The sequence below is a fragment of the Acyrthosiphon pisum genome, chromosome A2, assembly GCF_005508785.2.
Source record: "Acyrthosiphon pisum isolate AL4f chromosome A2, pea_aphid_22Mar2018_4r6ur, whole genome shotgun sequence".
Classification (NCBI taxonomy): domain Eukaryota; kingdom Metazoa; phylum Arthropoda; class Insecta; order Hemiptera; family Aphididae; genus Acyrthosiphon; species Acyrthosiphon pisum.
In genome coordinates, this window is record NC_042495.1 from 112,845,400 (window position 1) to 112,865,492 (window position 20,093).

The 20,093-nt window shown below is 32.5% G+C and overlaps 2 protein-coding genes across 4 annotated transcripts in view; one reads left to right on the forward strand and one right to left on the reverse strand.

Moving 5' to 3' along the window:
- Positions 1-14,121, forward strand: LOC100167993 (acetylcholine receptor subunit alpha-like 1). Of its 2 annotated transcripts, none has more exons than XM_016802449.2 (8): positions 1-262; positions 4,403-4,608; positions 7,233-7,277; positions 7,338-7,447; positions 9,189-9,369; positions 10,544-11,004; positions 12,220-12,820; positions 13,398-14,121. In XM_016802449.2, the coding sequence occupies exons 2-8, from the start codon at positions 4,405-4,407 to the stop codon at positions 13,581-13,583; spliced, it is 1,788 nt and encodes a 595-aa protein (XP_016657938.1). In that variant the 5' UTR covers positions 1-262; positions 4,403-4,404; the 3' UTR covers positions 13,584-14,121. The 2 variants fall into 2 exon arrangements, with proteins under 2 accessions (XP_016657938.1, XP_008180629.1); XM_008182407.3 differs by lacking the exon at positions 1-262 and adding an exon at positions 1,056-1,259.
- LOC100165958 (alpha-tocopherol transfer protein-like) overlaps positions 14,122-20,093 on the reverse strand; it is a 16,028-nt gene continuing 10,056 nt past the window's right edge. For both annotated transcript variants that reach the window (XM_008182387.2, NM_001162211.2), the window contains exons 2-7: positions 18,465-18,642; positions 18,196-18,361; positions 17,086-17,338; positions 15,664-15,774; positions 15,434-15,536; positions 14,122-14,500 (exon numbers count right to left, since the gene is read on the reverse strand). In XM_008182387.2, coding sequence (XP_008180609.1) covers positions 14,358-14,500; positions 15,434-15,536; positions 15,664-15,774; positions 17,086-17,338; positions 18,196-18,361; positions 18,465-18,621 — 933 coding nt within the window. In that variant the 5' untranslated portion in view covers positions 18,622-18,642 and the 3' untranslated portion in view covers positions 14,122-14,357. The remainder of the gene's footprint in view (positions 14,501-15,433; positions 15,537-15,663; positions 15,775-17,085; positions 17,339-18,195; positions 18,362-18,464; positions 18,643-20,093) is intronic.

The following is a 20,093-nucleotide window of genomic DNA, read 5'->3' on the forward strand; positions in this document are numbered from 1 at the left end:
CGGCCCGAGATCAGTGCAACACTCACGCCCCGAACACACACGCGCCAACAGCCAACTCCTGCCCAGACACCCTAGGTACGAGCCGAACACGATAGAATCGTATGATATTTAATAATAATATTTAGTGCGTAACACGCGTGACATGGAGGAGCCGACGATGTGCACGGTCTGTGTGCGGCCGTCACCGTTGCGGTAGGCGCGCCGAGGAGGACGACGTCGCAGGGTTTCCGGTCCAGTTGTGTGCCGTCTCGAGAAAAAAAAAAGTAAGACGACAGTGTTGCGTAATTATAACAAAAAGACAAAACGTTTTCTATGAAAAAAATCACGTGACGCGCGTTTTTTAGCGTCGAACCCTTTCGCGGGAGATCCCCCGCGGCGACGACGGGTTTTCGCCAGCGAAAAGAACCGTCTGCCGAAACCGAAACCGAACGCCGGGCGCGTGCAGCGCGAACGGTTAAGCCGTCGAAAACAAGGTCGATCGATATAATACTACACGTTCCGCGTCTCCGTCTCTCTCCTCCTCGCCCCTCAATGGACCATTTGCCTCTTGACGCACCACCAACACCACCTCCACCACCTCCACCGCCGCCGTTGCCTGGATGCCGACAACCCCGACCGCCACACCCGCGTTTCCGCGATACTTCCGTCCACCGCGCGGACACGCCAAAGGAGTGCGTGATGTGGTGTGTGCGCGCCGATTATGATATGGAGTTGTTTTCATTTTTCCGTCCATCTCTCCGTCTCTCTCTGCCCCTTTCAAACCCCCTCACTCTCTAACTCTTTTTATTATTATTATTATATATATACACAAAAACATCGCACTCGGCACTCGCGAGGTTTCCATTCGACCATTATCACCATCGCGATACCTCTGTTATACAATATACGATAACCCTTCGAAACGGGGCTTCCCTCCACGACGGTGCGGTTTTCGAATAGGTATTAAAAAATAGTATGAAAGCTGAAGTGATCCGGGTGCATCGTATATTATATATAGGTATATTATATCGTCGGCGTTCATCATTACAATATTATCATAATTTATAGCGATGGCTCGCGAACACGTTTCGACGACCGTCCGTTGTCGACCGTTCGCGTCGGGTGCTATAATAGGTACTTATGTGCCTATGCAATCATGTCGACGGAGGTAATGATGCCATTGAACTCCGAGCACGTTGTGTGTACAATCACTTGATATCGTATCGTCGTTCTCGTCCGCGATCAACACCAATCAACTCATTAACGTTCGATTTCTCGCGGTATTTACACTACATAATAATTATTATAATATTACTATCGATGAAACATTCAATTTTTTTTTTAACGCCGTAAACTATTATTATACAGCCTACAATAGATTAGGTATATAAGTAACTAGGTAGTTGATTGTTTTTATTTTTAATCATCACAATAATTATATGGGTATAAACAAATAAACGCACGATTTAATTTTTCCCTATAATTAATACGTTACAGCAGTCGGTCAATTATTCGGTAGTTGTATAACCAAACGCGTGGTCGAGTGCACGACGTTATTCTTTATATAATTTGACGCTTTAATAAAAACATTAGAGTAATACATTTTTATAGTGTCGAATTGATATATTACGTTTAAATATACAGTTTGTATAACACGAATTTACACAGAATAAAAAAATACTTCACATACGTTACAAAACAATAAACAAATAAAAAAAACAATAACAAATTAATTACTAGGATAGGTATATTATTATAAATAAAAAAATGCATAGTATTCATTGTTTTAAGCATATTGTTATTCTAACAAACAACAAATGTATCACATAGTTCATAAATAATACCTGCCACTATTATTATTCATAACGACATGTTGCAATAAAATTATATTAAAAAATGTTATGGTCTCTATTTTACAATTAAATATTAAAATATATTAAACAATATTAGATAAAATATTTAAAACAATTTATAAATCTTTATTGAGTTATTGTAACATTGGGTATGAGTTTTAGTTAGATTGGTTTAGTTTTTATCAACCTTAGTTAGTAAGTATATTTGCTTTTATTCTTACTATATTTAACTAATTCGTGACTATTTACTCACTCACGTTTGACCTAGGATTTTTGTAAAATAAATTAAGCAAAACTTACTCAAATGACTATAATTTTACTTTACTTATACGGACTTTAAAATAAAAATATTTGTACAGTATAAGGTACCTATTACCATTGAGTATATTATATTGTGTACTTAATATGCAACTACCCAGTAATTTTCAGTTACATACCTTTATTCAAACTATTGTTTACAAATTACAATTAATTGTATAACGATCGAACAAAATATTATTTTATAAACATATTATAATATGTAGGTACCTATTTACTTAAATGATATGTAGAATAGGTAAAGTAAACAAATCTACAGAATTAAAATATAATAAAAACCAATACCTATACAGTTTGAATATTACATTTTTAAATGTTGATAAATTAAATATTTGATTTTAATAAGTTAATAATGTACGCGGACATTTGGGATATAGACATATAGTCCAAGTTATGAATAAAAAGGCTTATAGACACGTCTAAGTCGAGTCGGTGGCATTTGGTTAGAATGTGTTTTATTTAGAGCCTGACACCGATAACTTGCTTTACATCAACAAAATAATGAATTTTATACTGTACCTACCTAGCACATGATTATCCATAAAAATACAAAGCCGCAATGAGTATAATATTATATACAGGTTGATTGACCAAGCATACCCACCCATTGTTGTCTTCAATAATGCAGTTGTTCAAAATCTGATTTGTGGAACAATTAAATATACATTTTGGCCATATTTTAAAATTCTTGTAGTACCATTAAGGGGTGCTCTGGGAAGATACAAACTTCTGCAGTATTTCTTATGAGAACCCCCTTTTTTACTGTCCATTATTTGAAGGGTAATTTTTCTGAAAATGTTGACTTATCAGAATTATTGAGAAACGAGAAGTTTTTGTATTATAGTTTGTAAAAATGGTCCTAGTATAATAAATACTAGATTCAATATTACACATAATTTATATTTGTTTAATACAATTATTAAGGACTATTATCCTTAGCACAAACATTTTAATAAATGAGATAATACTCGTTCAAATTTCAAATATGATAAATACAACATTTTCAAAATTATCTACTAAATAGTTTACAGTAAAAGAAGTAGGTTCTTGTTTTAAAAACTGAAGTTTTCCATCGCCACATGACTATACACTCCTTAAGTAGTACACAAAATTCATGATTTTGGTAAAATGGTCTTTCTGTATTTTTAAAATTCCAAAAATCATAACTTGAATAAACTCATTATTGAAACAAAAAATGAGGGTGACCAATGAGCATGTTCGGCGAAACACTTTTTATATGTAACATACGAATAAAAATAATATTTATGTATTACAACGAACGTTAAAACAAGTACATGATTTAAATGGTACAGATAATGCACGATCGTTGTCTTTGCAAACCCTTGATGGCTGGATCAGAAATAATATTACATACTATTTTACACATTATTTCGCCAATCATAATATATTCAAATAATTACCTGAATAAAATTCCCTAAATGTATACGAACACACAATAACATTATACTTTCTATATGTTGCAATGCATACGTGAATTATTTCCAAAACACATAATATAATGTACGCTTACGCTCTCCGATGAAAATGAAATAATTATGATCGAATCAATTATCGCGTGTTTCGACCATTTATCATATTTTGATTGATGCGAATGTATGCTATTTATTATAAGTCTCGACGGCATTATGATTGCGTGTTCTATTTACTAATACCTACATTTGATATAGACATTACAAATTTATGATAATATTAATGCCAAGTATATTACAATATGTTCGGTACTTCTTCGTAATCATAATATTAAATTCTGACCATGTGGACTGTTGTCTATTAGTAATCTATTACACAAATATCGTATCAACGATCATTGTCGTATGGCGCAACCGAGTAAAACGAATCTCCGTCGAACATAATTCTAAAATCGCGTTAATAAAATATGGATATATTGCATTTTATAAAAATACATTTTTGAAATCACTCAAATTGTAAATACCGAGATCGGCGTATTTAACGTAAGTTCACACTATTATAGTCACTCGGGTAAATTATTGAGTTTTTAAAGTACCTATCGTCGCGCCAAGTGCCATTATAGTTCTACCGTGGAGGTGTCGCTAGGTAGGAACGTATTATTTTAAATTCCTGTTTTGATACCAACAATCGATTAGTCCTACAGACGTAGGTATACCTACTGATCAATGTCATATTATAATCGTATAGTGTGATAATAAAAAAAATAACAATAATAATAATCGATAGGTAAATTTTAACGTCGATGTTGAATTTTTTTCCAGCGATGAAAATCATTTGTGCGATATTCGCAGCGGTCATTGTCGGTCAGTTGGCCATGCCGTACGCGTCTGTGTATGGAAGTGCCGATGCCAAACGACTTTATGACGATCTGCTGAGCAACTACAACAGACTCATCAGACCCGTCGGCAACAATTCTGATCGGTTGACGGTTAAAATGGGTCTGAAACTTTCGCAAATCATCGAAGTGGTAAGTGCCCCCCCCCCCCCCACTCCCTATGGATTTTCATGGTGGAGTGCCTAAAATAATATACCGTAAAAATGTTATAAAGTCCTAAATAATACTGCGTAAAGTAATAGTTATATCAAATAACTACAATAAAATGCTTCTATCTGGTTGGAACTCGAATTCATTCCATGCACATCCGGATTAATTAAAATTGAAAATTCACTCTTGAAATATGTCAATGAATTTATGAAAAATTGTTTTTTTCTTTAAACTTAGGCTTAAAAATATTTGGATTCATAGGTAGATGATAATAAATGGTTATTGGTAATTTTTTATACTCAAAAATATTGGTAATAAACTACTATTAATAACCAAGGTTTACGAATTGGTTTATTATCTTTATAAATTAGGTATTATATTATCGGTTAATTTATCATGTCTTATCAAGTTGGGTATTTTTTAAAATAATATTCAATTCAATAGGTAATCAAACTTTTAAAAATGTTCTCTTGCTGTAAGTTTATGACTTTTAGATGCAATGTACATAAATTAATTTTTTATTCATAAATAAAATATATCAAGAAAATAAATGTCATGAAATTAGAAAAGCCTAGTTTTATTGACTCAACTATACATTTTTAACTACTTTATATTACGGTCGATAATATTACAATGGCGAAACGTATAGGTAAACAGTATCATTAACATCATATCCCCAACATCGTAGTGGCCTACGATCAGATGACTTAGGAACCCAGGGGCAAAATATTGAATGATTTATTTTGTATAACCCTGTATTGTATAATTGTATGTATTGTGCTGCTAAGAAGAGGCGACGTACATTTTTTATTTACCTCCATTGTATAGTATTATGGGTAGGTAGGTACCGACTTCATTTTTATTACTCCGTGATTTCCAAAATTTCTTTTCCTGAATGAAAAATTCGGATTTAGTTAGAAAAATAAATAAAGTTTTGATTCACATGCTCAGAACGGTAATAATGAGCTGCAGTAAGGCGAACGGTGGGTAAAAGGGAATACAATATATACTTGGCTGTTTTTCGAATATTTCACTATCTCGAAGAAATCAATAGTCTAAGAAGTTTTCTTGGCACCGTCACCAATATCGTTCACGTGCATGTTTTTCCAAACAAATACGTTGCAATTTAATTTGCGGCTCTTTTACTCAGTACATCGGATAATATTACCGTTAGCGGCAAATTTGAAGCAAAAATTTCTTTTTATATACATAAATTTTTATGTTATATTCACGTAATCCGGCTTGCACTTAACACAGTAATACATTACAATGTAAGACTGTAATTTTTTTTGGTAAATCGCCACCAACACAGCATGGTCCCACCTGTGAGAGTATTACAACTTAGCATCGGTGGGAATGCGGGGAAGAGGAATAATTTTGAAAATAATAATATTGGCACAGATTAAACCGTCTGCAACTATATGCGTACTGGACCTATATAATGCGCAGAAACACAATAATAAAATCGTAAAATATTATGGTACCTAGCCTATATAGGTGTATTGTTGAAATAATTGCTAAACATAAATATTTTTTTAATACTATGCCATTATATGCTTTTATAATAATAATAATATTATATTCTACATTATTTTGTAATTTTCATAATAATCGTTTATTATGATAATGTTGTGTGTGTGTCTGTGTATGCAATATGATATAACTGATATAAAAAAAACCATTATAATAATTACTGTTATGATGGTACTTACCTATGTTTCTTTATTTTACGACTGCGTAAACCCATTATTATCGTTTAAAAAAAAAATGTTATTATGTTATGATTACTTATTGTCATTTGAGCGTTTTTCCTTAAATTTCACCGTTTTCAATTCAATAATATTACTAATGTCAACAACGAGTTCTATGTTTTTATCCTCCTCTTGTCAATATTTCGCAACGATAGCGTTTAATCATTTTGGGAATGTGGTTTGACGTTTGTGACCTATTATACTGATGTGAATTTCGGCAGACAGCTGGGATTAATAACGCTGTCTGTTTCCCAATGAACTAAATAATTAATCATTGTGGACTTTCAATTACTCGCCGCCCTATACAAAATAATAGAACGTGTGACAAATTTGACGTATTTCGATATACATTGCTATTTGAAATAACAATTTAGTAGATAGATATTTTGTGTGCATTTAAACCACGCACATACAGATATGGAATTTACTCGTAAATATTTTTCAGTAAATTTACCGGTAAACATTACCTACGTTAACTTCGGTAAATCAGTACATTTTTTAAATATTTTATTTTTTGTTTGTTATTTTACGTACCTAATACCCATTTTGCATTATATTCCTTAAAATTATCATGCCGATATTTTAATTAATTAGTCTTAAAGACGAACAAAATATTACATTAGTGTTCGTTAGGCACCTAAATTATACTGTCTATTATTAGGCTTGTAAAAACATATAATGGGTAATATGGGTCATTTTAACAACGGTACAAAAAACCTCTGTGAAATTATAATTTCACCCTTAAACTCTACCAAGCTTCCATATCTACTCCAACATATTATAAATATTCATGTCTTACAATAACTACAGTCCTGAAATAAATTAATATAAATTTTTATTTTTTTTTTTTTATAGAATTTAAGAAATCAAATTATGACGACAAACGTATGGGTCGAGCAAGTAAGAATTGTATAATATTATTATCATATTTTACGTTTACATTTCATTGTATATTTTTAGGAATGGAATGACTACAAACTGAAATGGAATCCCGAAGATTACGGTGGGGTAGATACTCTACACGTACCATCCGAGCACATTTGGTTGCCGGACATAGTCTTGTATAATAAGTAGGTTTGACATACAAATAAAAAATTATTAAAATTAAAATAACAATATTATGTACACCAATTTAATTTAATTTGGACTTGATTGTTCTTATCAGTAACACGCGACGTATACCTAATAATATGATAATAAGTGAGATATACGTCTTAATAATAGAAAAAAAAAATGTTCGACAGTATTTTTTTTTTCCAATTTCGTAAACATTCTGATAGGTCAGGTTATGTACACAACGTGAATTCAAAATCCTTAAATTAGTTAATAAATTCATCTTAATCTCTAAAATGAATTTATAAATTACATATTTAATGAATACCTATTAGGTGTAATATTGTTTATAATAAAAAACGCTAATGAATATGTACACATTTATGAAATAAATTCTAATTATTAGATAGGTAAAAATATATAATTTAATACACTTACCTAAGTATATAGATTATAGGACAACTTTCGAAAAGTGAAAACCATGGACGTTTAAAATGTCCGTGATTTAAAGATTTACATACATGTCATAAAAACCAATAAATGTACAATAACTAATTATAACATGTAATAGCACCTGTATGATTAATATTGACATACCTACTATTTAAGACCCCTTGTAAATGGTATGCGGGTCAAGACTACATGTTAATAGAGCTATAACAAAATATATTATGGTATAGGTCACTGCAGATATTTTGATACCTATGTCTTATATAGGTACTCATACCACACGCGGTAGTCCTCAACTACCATACCGTGTACCGTGTTTCCCGTGTCCGTAATTTTTTTTCTCGTTTACATCATCGACATGTACAGAAATAATATTAAAACATACAAATGATAATATTAATATGAAAACAAAAACTGTACATTAATTCAATTTTTATATCGTATCTAATCTAGTTATCAGTAAGATCAGAATGTCAGATCAAACACGGGCAGCGTAGGACATACGGTATGCGCGGTGAAATACCGCCCTTATATTGTTAATTAAACAGGGTGTGGTATCTGGTAAGTGATTAATATTCATATAGCTCGTATATTATAAAATATTAATGATTTTAATTTCTCAAAAATCTATTCACTCTCAACTCGTTACCGTATTTATCCGTCACTACTCACTATAATATTATAAGCATAGGTTTGGAAAATTTACACATCGATATAATAATGCATAGGTAGTTATAATTATAATAATAATTACATATTATTATTATTATTAATATACAATGTTGATCACTTATTTATGTAATAATTAGAATACAATACAATATTATAAAGCACTTTATAAATTAGAGTACAGCTGGGCAAGTGTATCATATTATAATATTATTATTCATTGTCACAATAATCGTCTCGTTACACTTATGAAAATACGTAGATTAATTATTATAGTTCTATTATGTTTGTACATATGTATATTAGAGTTATTAAGTATATTGATAACACTGTGAGTATGAAAATAAACAAACATTTTATTATAATATTATAGGTACACTTCTGAAATTTGTTTGATTATTAATTGATATAGGATAATAGTATGGGAATATAATATCATCCTAGTAGGTGTTTGCGATCAAAATAAAATTCTACTTTAATAGGCAACCTGCGATGTAATCACACATTTCGGTTTAGACGAAATATATCGGCTTCGGTCGATTTCTACGTCAGATACGCGTCTTTGTCGTGCGCAACGATGACTGACGAACAAAAACGTATTATTATAATATAATAATATCAATGCGATAATATTTGCAGCGCCGATGGCAATTACGAGGTGACGATAATGACGAAAGCGATACTGCATTACACGGGGAAAGTCGTGTGGAAACCGCCGGCCATTTACAAATCCTTCTGCGAGATAAACGTAGAGTACTTCCCGTTCGACGAGCAGACGTGTTCCATGAAGTTTGGATCTTGGACTTACGACGGATACATGGTGAGAAACCGCGCTCGCGTTCGGGTGGCGTGATGTGCGTCTCCGAAATATCGGTTTTCTCTTTGTCGGTCTCGTGGTGATAAGGTAATTTTCCGAGGGGGAGACGGTCACCGGGAAAGTAGTCACACCATGTATACTGCAGTTGTACGAGTTGATTGATTGAACACCACAGTTGTCGTTGTTGTATAAATTGATATGTCGGGCGTGGTCCCTCGTCGGCACCACGCAGTTAATGATATTATTGTTGTTATTGTTATCATTATTATTATATTATATCAATGCGTATTCTATAATCCGAGGGCTGAGAATGAAAAGGTTCTACGTGATACGTCACAATATCCGATTTGGCCAGGAGAGCGATTTGTTAGCTTTGATACTGAAATTACTTATTTTCAGGTTGTGTTTATGAACATAATTAACGTTTTGATGCATATTGCATATTATAATACAAAATAACTATTGTCAGAAACACTATAAGTATGAAGTATTAGGCATCCACAAAATTAATCAAAAATAAAAAACTATAGACATATTAAGTGCATAAGAAAAAAAGTTCATCATATTGAACCTTTTTATCCTTCCGACTAGGTAACTGATTTTATTTACATACAACTTTTTTTCTATTTTTTTTATTTATCAAAATATAAACTGGTGGCAATTAAACGATAACGTTGTTCTCATCTGTACGATATGTTATTGTAATATACATTTTTTTTTTGTATCACCGACATAATCGATAAAACCACTTGTATACGTTTAACTTTACACTCTATATATCTTACTAATTATTGTTCCATGTAGAAAACCTCCCGTTGGATATCAAAACATGAACGCTTGAAAATTAAACATATTCATAAATTCATTATTCATGCAGTAAAACGATTTTTGAAAAAAGTGGACTTAAGAACCTTTTCGTTCTCAGCCCGCGAACTGTTGAAATAATAATATTATATCATGTACATTTTTTTTTTTATTATTATTCACCGCAAACGCGTCACATTTCGGTAGAGCTCGTCTAGCATAATATTATCATAATACCGTACTTACGTAGTTTGTCAGTGACCGTTTGTTATTTTTTTTTAATCAATATTTTTTTTTTCATATTTCGTTTTCTCTCTCTCCTCTTCAACCCCTTCTCAACACTACCTCGCCACCGTCTGAAACGCCTGCTCAGATGGACTTGCGGCACATCTCCCAGGCGCCCGACTCAGACGTGATCGAAGTGGGCATCGACCTGCAGGACTACTACCTGTCGGTGGAGTGGGACATCATGGGCGTGCCGGCCGTGTGGCACGAAAAGTTTTACGTGTGCTGCGAGGAACCGTACCTGGACATATTCTTCAACATCACCCTCCGTAGGAAGACGCTGTTCTACACGGTGAACCTGATCATACCGTGCGTGGGCATATCGTTCCTGTCCGTGCTGGTGTTCTACCTGCCGTCCGAGTCCGGCGAGAAGGTGTCGCTGTGCATATCGATACTGCTCTCGCTCACCGTGTTCTTCCTGCTGCTGGTCGAGATCATACCGCCCACGTCGCTCACCGTCCCGCTGCTAGGCAAATACCTGCTGTTTACCATGGTCCTGGTCACGTTGTCCGTGTTCGTCACCGTGGCCGTCCTCAACGTCAACTTCAGGTAAGCTCGCGCGCACGCCCTCGACTAAGCCCTTATAATAATATTATTGTTGTGGTGCTCGATAGTAGTAAACCCACGTAAGATCGCGTGAGACGCAGTGAAATATTATGTTACATTTCACGCGCGCGTCTGGTGCACCCGATTTGCTTACACTTTACGCCGTTCTACAAAAAAGTGATTTAAACGACTTAGATTTACAATATTGCAACAATATTAACCTTTGGTGACACGCGTGGGGTAATTATTTAACACGATCTATTTTAGACATTATGCTATAAATCATTTCGCACCATCACAAAAATGTCAAAATAATATTATAATCTTTTTATAGCATAACGTCCTATCAAAACTAAAAATTAATTAATTTGTATGTAAAATTAATATAATACTTAAATGTAGCGTAAACAATAAACGTTTTATAATTTCTAATATAATAATAAATACTTGGTAATAATCAATAAAATTGTATTATACATTTTATCATTATTCAACAGAAACAAATTACCCTGCGGGCTCAACATGTGATCCAATACCAAGCGTGTCTCTTAAGGTTAATCAACAGTAAATAGTAAAATAAATATGAAATAATTTTGAATATTCTAAACATTGAACGAAAACAGGAGGTTACTTATTTAATCATAAAATGTTCACACGACATCATATTTTTAACTCAATTTTAAACGCAAGACACTATTATATCATCTATAATTTTACACAAAACTATACAATTATGGTACTTATTTATTATTGAAAATAAAAATACATTTGCTTAATATTTACAAGTTTTACAGATTATTTTAACTCATTTCTAAAACCTAGAAGTCTCAAGTTACGTACTAACTTTGAATTACTATAAAACCAACAATTTCATAGGAATATTTTCTACGTAGTTGTCTACAATACAGAAGCTGGTATCTGTTTACGGTCGAGTATTCTTAAATAATTAAAAATTTGAAGAAAAAATTTACTTTAAGTGATTGATACATGCGGTAAGGGCTGTTATTAAAATCTTAAAAAAATGTCTCTGACGATTATTCAAATACACTTTTTTAGGTACCTATCCTAAATAAAAAAAAATATTATTTTGTCACTTTGGGTTGTTATATTATTGAGCTGGTATATCTCTTGACATGTAATCAAGCCAGAATGACAGGTGTGACGATATTATAATATTGTATATTGGCATAATATTCGATTGACGTTTCGATTTCACAGGTCACCGGTAACGCACAAGATGAGACCGTGGGTGGTGAAGCTGTTCATCCAAATCCTGCCCAAGGTGCTGTTCATCGAGCGGCCCAAGAAGGGAGACTCGATCGACGAGGACGACGACGACGATGACGAAAAGAATGGTGAAATCCTGTCGGGCGTGTTCGACGTTCCGTCTGAGATCGACAAGTACTTGGGCTACAACCGTGGTTACAGTTTCGATTACGATGTACCACCGCCGCTGCCGTCGTCCAGGTACGCATGCGCCAGGGCCACGTGCCCCGGGGGGGTGAGCGGAGTCGCGGGCGTGAGCGCCGGTGCGGGAGCCGTCACCGGGTCCAACGACACGGTGGTGAACATGGCGTCGGACGAGGACGAGGACGCGATCGAGCTCGACGCCGAGGACGAGTACGATGACATGTTCAGCCCGACGACCACGACGGACGACGGTCTGGTCAGCCCGACGTTCGAGAGCCATCACCACCATCACCAGCACCAGCACGGGTGTCCGGTGGACCAACAGCCCAGGCACGATCCGGCCATGCAGACTCTCCAGGACGCAAAATTTATTGCTCAACACGTCAAGAACCAAGACAAGTTTGACGAGGTGAGTGCAGGTGTCATCGCAGGTCATCTAGGCGGCGACTTCAGGGCTTGCGAAATGGCCAGTTCTTTAATTTGTATACCGAATATTATATCAAACTTGGACCGCTGTAGCGACCGCGGAAAACCTGCTGTTTTCACTAATATATACGACCCAGGGTGGAAAACCTCGGGACGACCCCGAATAGAGGTGGTTATGTCACCGGGGAAATTTAGTGGAGGGTGACTTGGCGGTGGGCCGACACTGTGACACGTCTTCCACACAGGGAACGACATTGCTGTGGTAAAAGTCAGAGTCCTAACGGATGATTTTTCTTTTGTCCGATAGGTTTTCTCGATTCTAGTCCGAATTATCATCGACAAAATACCACCTGATACTCGAGTAGTGTGACAAGGAAAATCACTTCATCGGGTATTTGAATTTTATAAAACCGAACCGCTCGTACAATGTTATAATATTATTGTATCATTAGTGTGGCGTTTTGGAAATAATCATTTCGAGCTCTCGATAACTTAGGTTCTTGGTTCCTGAGGTGCACCAGTAAACCAATGATTTTTTTTTATCGTTCTGTTTTCCGCAGATCATCGAAGACTGGCAATACGTGGCCATGGTCCTGGACAGGCTGTTCCTATGGATATTCACGTGCGCCTGTCTCATCGGCACAGCCCTGATCATTTTCCAAGCGCCGGCCCTGTACGACAAGACAAAGCCCATCGACGTTGTTTACTCGAAAATCGCGAAAAAGAAACTGCAAGCCATTTTATGAGACACTACAACAATACAAAGCTCAATGACGTTTTTTAGTAAACAACTTAGTGAATACAAACAGTTAATCGATAACAATCCTATAATAATGTATAAATTATACTTCGTTTTACTAATCATCAAGTTTTTATTATACATTATATTTATTGTTTTTTTATAATTGATTTTTCATGAATGGCGTGAAACGTTGTCGCCAATAAAATAATATTATAATATCAATAATAATAATTAGCGTTTTACAGTTCATATTTTATTTGTTATAAATAAATTATTGAAAATCATTAGATTCAATATAGCCATTGAACTTGGTGCCATCAGTTATCATATTAATATTATAAAATTGTATAACTTATATTATATTGTTATTATTTGATATTTCGTTTAATACAGAGACTAAGTATAATAATATATATGACCCGCATTTGTTTAAAATATTCAACTATCTAGTTGAACTATTTCACTAAGTTATTCAGATAAATGCTTTGTCATTGCAACTCATGTCATTTGGTTTCTTGAAAATAAACGAATGATATAATAAATCCTTTTTCTCGTTATTTATTCTTTAAATACAAAATACTAATTTATTAATACTATTAACAATATACCTACTTACTATACTTAATTTATAATATTAAACATTATAATTTTAGTCCAAGATATATTATAGAGATACACATTAATTTATTTAAGTATACAAAAGTTGAGATATAATTGATATAACTAAAAAATAAATACCTTATAATAACATTTTTATACAATTTACCATCACAAATTTTTAGTCCAAAATCAAAGTCTTGAACGACATTTTGTCGTATGAAAACGATTTTTTCTTTTTCGGTCTTTTCGACTCATCTGATTTATAACTTACGTTTGACAAAAACCAATCGTTGTTCTTCAATATCAATGTTTTCCATTCCTCTGTAACATAATATTTTATTAATATTTTTAAGCTTCGATGTGTTACAATAAGAAGGAAATATGTTAAATAATTTCAATTTATCTGAACCTAAGGATGACGAACTTTTATGGCCGATAAAAAAAACTTTTATAGCTTTACAAATTCATAGAAAGTAAGTTACAGAAATACCTTATAAATGAAAAATTGATACTAGTTAGACGTGTGAAAAATATTATAAAAAATATGAGGATAATATTTAAAAATTTAAGATTTACTTATGTTTTATGCACAATTTTATTTCAACAAGAATATTTTGAAGAGAGTTTTAACGTTTCGAATTAATTTGGGTACTACGAAAAGATATTGATATCTTAAAAAATTATATAAAATTAACTACCTGACTTTAATAAATGGTTTTTTCAACAAAATTTTTCAAAAAACTAGATCTACAAATCAGCTATTTTAAATTTGTTCATAAAACATATTATTGCATTTAAAATTTTAACAAAAAACTTTAAAACATTGATATTTTTTTCTCAATTTTTTTCTATTTGGCCATCTGTTTTTATAAGAAGCTTATTTGATGATAATAATAAAAAAAAAAATTAATAATGGCATGGACATAAGTGAGTGAAGATGTCCTCCCAGTAGGTACCTACCTCCAGTAACTTATCGTGAAATAAATTATCGTTTAGAGCAAAAGTTAATTAATTTGTCAGATCATTCTATCACACCTTGTACAACAGATATACACAATAGTATAGCCATTCTATGTTTGAATCATAATAGAAGCCAACGGAACACATTATTTATTTTATTTTTCACTAATTATATAAATGTTATGGTAACGTTGACTCTACCATTAAAAAACAATGTCAATACATTATAATAATGTATTTTGAAATAATTATTAGTGAGGTACTGAGGTCAATACAACACATAGTTATTTTTACCTCTGATCATGTCCACATTGCCATTACATCCTCCGTATTCGATTGGGAGTACATCTCTTGGTATGTGTTCCCATAGGCTTTCAAGATTCTTGTGGAATGATAACTAAAATATAATATTATAATAGTATAAAAACAATTTGACGTTTTTGATTACGTAATGTATACTCAGTATAGGTACTAAAGTACACAAGTCACACACATTTCAAGTGCGAAATTAGCATAGCACTTACTCTGGCAAACATTTTTTTCGACACAAACGGTTTTAAGATATTTTTGGCTACGTCAATAAAACTCGGCGGGAACAAAATATGAGTGTGTTTCAGACGCAACGGATACGCTTTCTGAAAAATTACAATAATTCAATAATATAATCGATGATCAAATATACATTTTGAGGTCGTCAAACGTTATAGGTATATAGGTACCAACTGAAAATGAGAATCGCATTTTATTTACTTAATAATATATTATTGTATTTCCATCTCGATTTATGAAAATTTTATCACATATCGGAAGTATGGGCTATGATAAACATTAACTTATCCATTACCACACCGCCAATTTGACCGTGACACATTTGGGTACATAACCATTTTTTACCAGGGGATTGGGCACTCACACGTTTAGGTTTACACATTTTTTCTCAGACGCTAAAAATGAACACAACAAGTATCGGGTACACTATGTTTAAAAAAAAAAAATCACAAAATGCTAATAGATATTTTTCCTTTTCAAAGAAAATCTATTATTCATAAATATTATGTACTGTTATGTAAAGTTTTTAAAGTTTTTATTTTACTATTTTACTATTTTACTTTAATGTGGAGCCCGTTTTTATTAACGATGCCCAGGAGACACCGTATTAGGTGATTGGCTCTTAATATAGTTAAATTTGTATTCCAAAAACTTTTTTGATATTTAATTTAAAAATATGTTGATCATATTTTATCTATTTACGTATATTATATAAAATATATAAAAATCAATAAATACGAACACAAAAATAACATTAAATATAAATTTGAATATTATAAAATTTTAAATATTATTGTATAAAATTATTTTGATCGCTATGTATCATATTATGTTGTTTAATCTATAAAAACCAAACATTTTTATTTTGTCTATACCTTCTTTTGTATGTTATCATCAATTTTACTGTACCCAAACGTTCTCTGATTTTCCCGATAAAATTATGGTTATGTGCCCGAATAGATTTAATTCTGAGTGTCCAAAAACGTTGCGTCTATTTGTGCCCAAATTTGTTGGATTTTGGGTTATTGTGTCCAAACGTTCACCGTCCACTAAATTGTCTAACACATAATTGTGTTCATTATTTTACTTATTGATATCCTTCGTGTTGTTCTGGTATATACCTATTATTACGGTGTGGGTAAGTACTTCGATTATTTTTCACTTACATAACAATAAAATATAGTTTAAATAATAATAGGTACTATACAATAACTATTTAAATATTGACTATATTATATTTGTACTTAAAAATTATGACTAAAAAGCTTCATATTGTTATATCAAAATATATATATAAAAAAAAAAATGTTAAACCATTCGCGTGGTATACCAGTTTAAATTGTATTGCATTGAAAACATTACGATACGATATTATTATTAAAGCGTAGTTGACTGACCTGTGCGTGTTTAATGAGATTCTTCAGCTGGAACAAGTCAAACTGACTTATGTGTGACAACGTAATGTGCCTCGTGTCGATCAAAACGTGTATACCGGTAAAATCGATACCTTTCTTCTGATAGATATCCAACATCAAACGCATTCTCTTGTATATCTCGATCGGACGAAACAGATGCGAATTGGTATCGTTGAAGTTGTAATACATTATTTTAAGTCCGTCGGGCGTGTGTTTGGGCATCATGACCATCGTCCTGTGCAAACAAGTCAACCGTATCATACGGAAATAATTATATTCATTTACGTAACGACGAGTCTCAAAGTTGGTAACAATTGTATTGTAAGTTGTTTAAAATAAAAAATTACGAGTTTCAGGAACTAACCAGGATTAAACTGATATTATGCTAAATTATTTTTAACATGGATAATATCATGTTTTTGAGCTGGGAACATATTTTTTCTTACCAATTTCGCGTAACGTTTTGTTTATCGCGATTAAAACACAAATCAACAGTTTTCTTTTTTATTAATTTTCAGCAAAACAATTTGATTTTTCACTTGATTAAAAATATATCGCATTAAAAAATAATTTAAATAATAACTGTATAGGTTTTGAATTGTCTTCATTATTCTAAAAATCATTTTATAATTGTTAAATCATTAAATTCCTAATAAAATGTATCGTGCTACTAGATATTTTTCCACTGCGGTACAACCAAAAAACATATATACAATATGATTCCTCAACTTTTCTTGCAGACAAAAGTAGCATGCTATACTGTTTTAAATTTATTTTAACCATAATTTAAATATGTAGGTACATTAAATTATATATTTGCCACTTGGCAAGGAGTGACAATAATAAAAGAACCTATCAATTATTTCCATTAAGAATATTAATCACGTGATTAACGATTATTTTTGCTGTGTCGGAGAATCGAACGCGTGATTCCTACCAAAATGGGTAAATCTAATAACGACCTTACAACACCCGACTTTATTTTTAAACTGAAATTTATGTTTTAAACTTATATTACTTAATTATTCAACAAACTGACAATTGTGCTACTCTGAAAACCAATATAATGTGTTGTACACAAGATTTACTTACAAATATTCAAACAAATCACTTTCCACATAATTTGGTAGATCACTCACATCATAGACTTGCGGAAACAACGTTTTCAGGCGAAAATGACTTTCCACCCCTAGTTTGGTTTTTTCCAGATTATTTTTCGTCAGCCGTAAAAATCCTTCGATCCAAAAATCTATTTCATCTGAATCGTCAAATAAATATTTTTGCGATCAAACTAATTGTTAAAAATGTATTTAAAAAAAACAAAACTAGGTAGTCTAATAGCTACAGAGATAGATAGTTACCATTTTTAGATTCTGGAAGCTTGGGTAAATGCGGTTGTGTTAGCATCCAGCTCCTGACCGTGGCTACATCTTTAGCGATTTGATCTTTTGTCAAACCGTATTCTTTCTTTAATCTCTTCACTTCTTCTTCGTTTGGTATCACGTGATATTCCGGCATTTTTATTCAAAGTTTTTATGACTGAAAAAAAATGGAAATCGTATTTAATAAACAGGTATATAACTACCTATAGTCTATACTTATATAAAAGTGTTTGAATTGTACAACATCTAGTTACTATGAGAGGATGTTAGCACACTGTCTCTCTTTGGCCCACGAGCAACGTGAAAAAACGAATTCACTCAAAATTATTTTGATTTTCTGTTTTTCTAGAGTAATCATAGATTAAAATCACCCATTGCTAAAAATATAGAGGGTAATATTTTTGAAGTTATGACGTTATATCGATTTGTCTATATATTGTCTCAAAACAATTTAAAATTAATTTAAATTTACAATTTTTTTTTAGTCGTGCACAAATTAAATTTATAGTAAACTATAAAACCAAGATATCAAACCCTTAAAAATATCGTTCTCTATAATTTTTTAAACGGTAATTTTACTCTAAGACTACTCAAAAGTTATAAAAAACGATATCTCATGAATGCATTTTGGGCCCACACACGATAGTTCTGTCAGTGGTGCACTGTATTTATATTATACTTAGGTACTATAATATTATAACCATTATTTTGATAAAATAAAAATCTATTTTGCGCGTGGATCCGGGAAAGATAACAAATAAAGCGATGACATCCCCTTTAAATGTCGCTGGAGGTTGTATAATATTATGAATAAATATATTATCGTACAACGTCATATATGAATATCTAGATATCCTATGAAGGATGTTGGATATTATAATAACAAACGAACAAAATATGATTACAGTCACAACTCACTGTTATGTCCAGTGGTGCCGAAGTTCAAAATTTTAACTATGACATTAGACATCTCCACATAAAATTTTGACACCCACCTATTTCTTATAATTACCTTACCATACACCAAGTATAGGTTTTATGTTGTCTGTTAAACAAATTTTCATTAAATAACCAGGTATAAAATGACAATGGTGATCCCTTACCCACTAAAATCCCCCTACCTACTAAAATACATATTTTGGCGCCACTGGTTAGGTTAGGTTAGGTTAGGTTAGGTTTCCTAAGCCTGTAATAATTGGGAAGGAAAATTGTGAATTAATAGGTAATAACACCTAATAACTAGTTATATGGTTTAAGTGCATGTATATGAATATGTATTGTATGTATACATTTTTTTTATGTTGTATATAATTTATTATATATAGTATATACACATATCATTAGGTGCGCAATGGTGTTCTGATTTTAACAGGTAAAAAGGGATCGAAGCGCAATCGTGTTCCAAATTTTTTGCGCAATCGTGGTGTAATTAGCCGGGTCAAAAAAGGAAAAATTGCGCAATCGTGTTGCAGCGCACTGGTTATGTCCACAAATCAAATCAATAGTCCGTCATGGAAATATCTCAGAATGGCTATTGATCTAGGCAAATTTTTATTCAAACACTCCTAACGTTAACACACTATAGTATTCGTCATAGCTGGTACACGC

Excerpts from the sequence above, each read along its gene's own strand:
- LOC100167993 (XM_016802449.2), top strand. The coding sequence starts at position 4,405 with ATGAAAATCATTTGTGCGATATTCGCAGCGGTCATTGTCGGTCAGTTG. Across the intron at positions 4,609-7,232 it reads TTTCGCAAATCATCGAAGTG|AATTTAAGAAATCAAATTAT; the intron begins GTAAGTGCCCCC and ends TTTTTTTTATAG. Across the intron at positions 11,005-12,219 it reads GTCCTCAACGTCAACTTCAG|GTCACCGGTAACGCACAAGA; the intron begins GTAAGCTCGCGC and ends TCGATTTCACAG.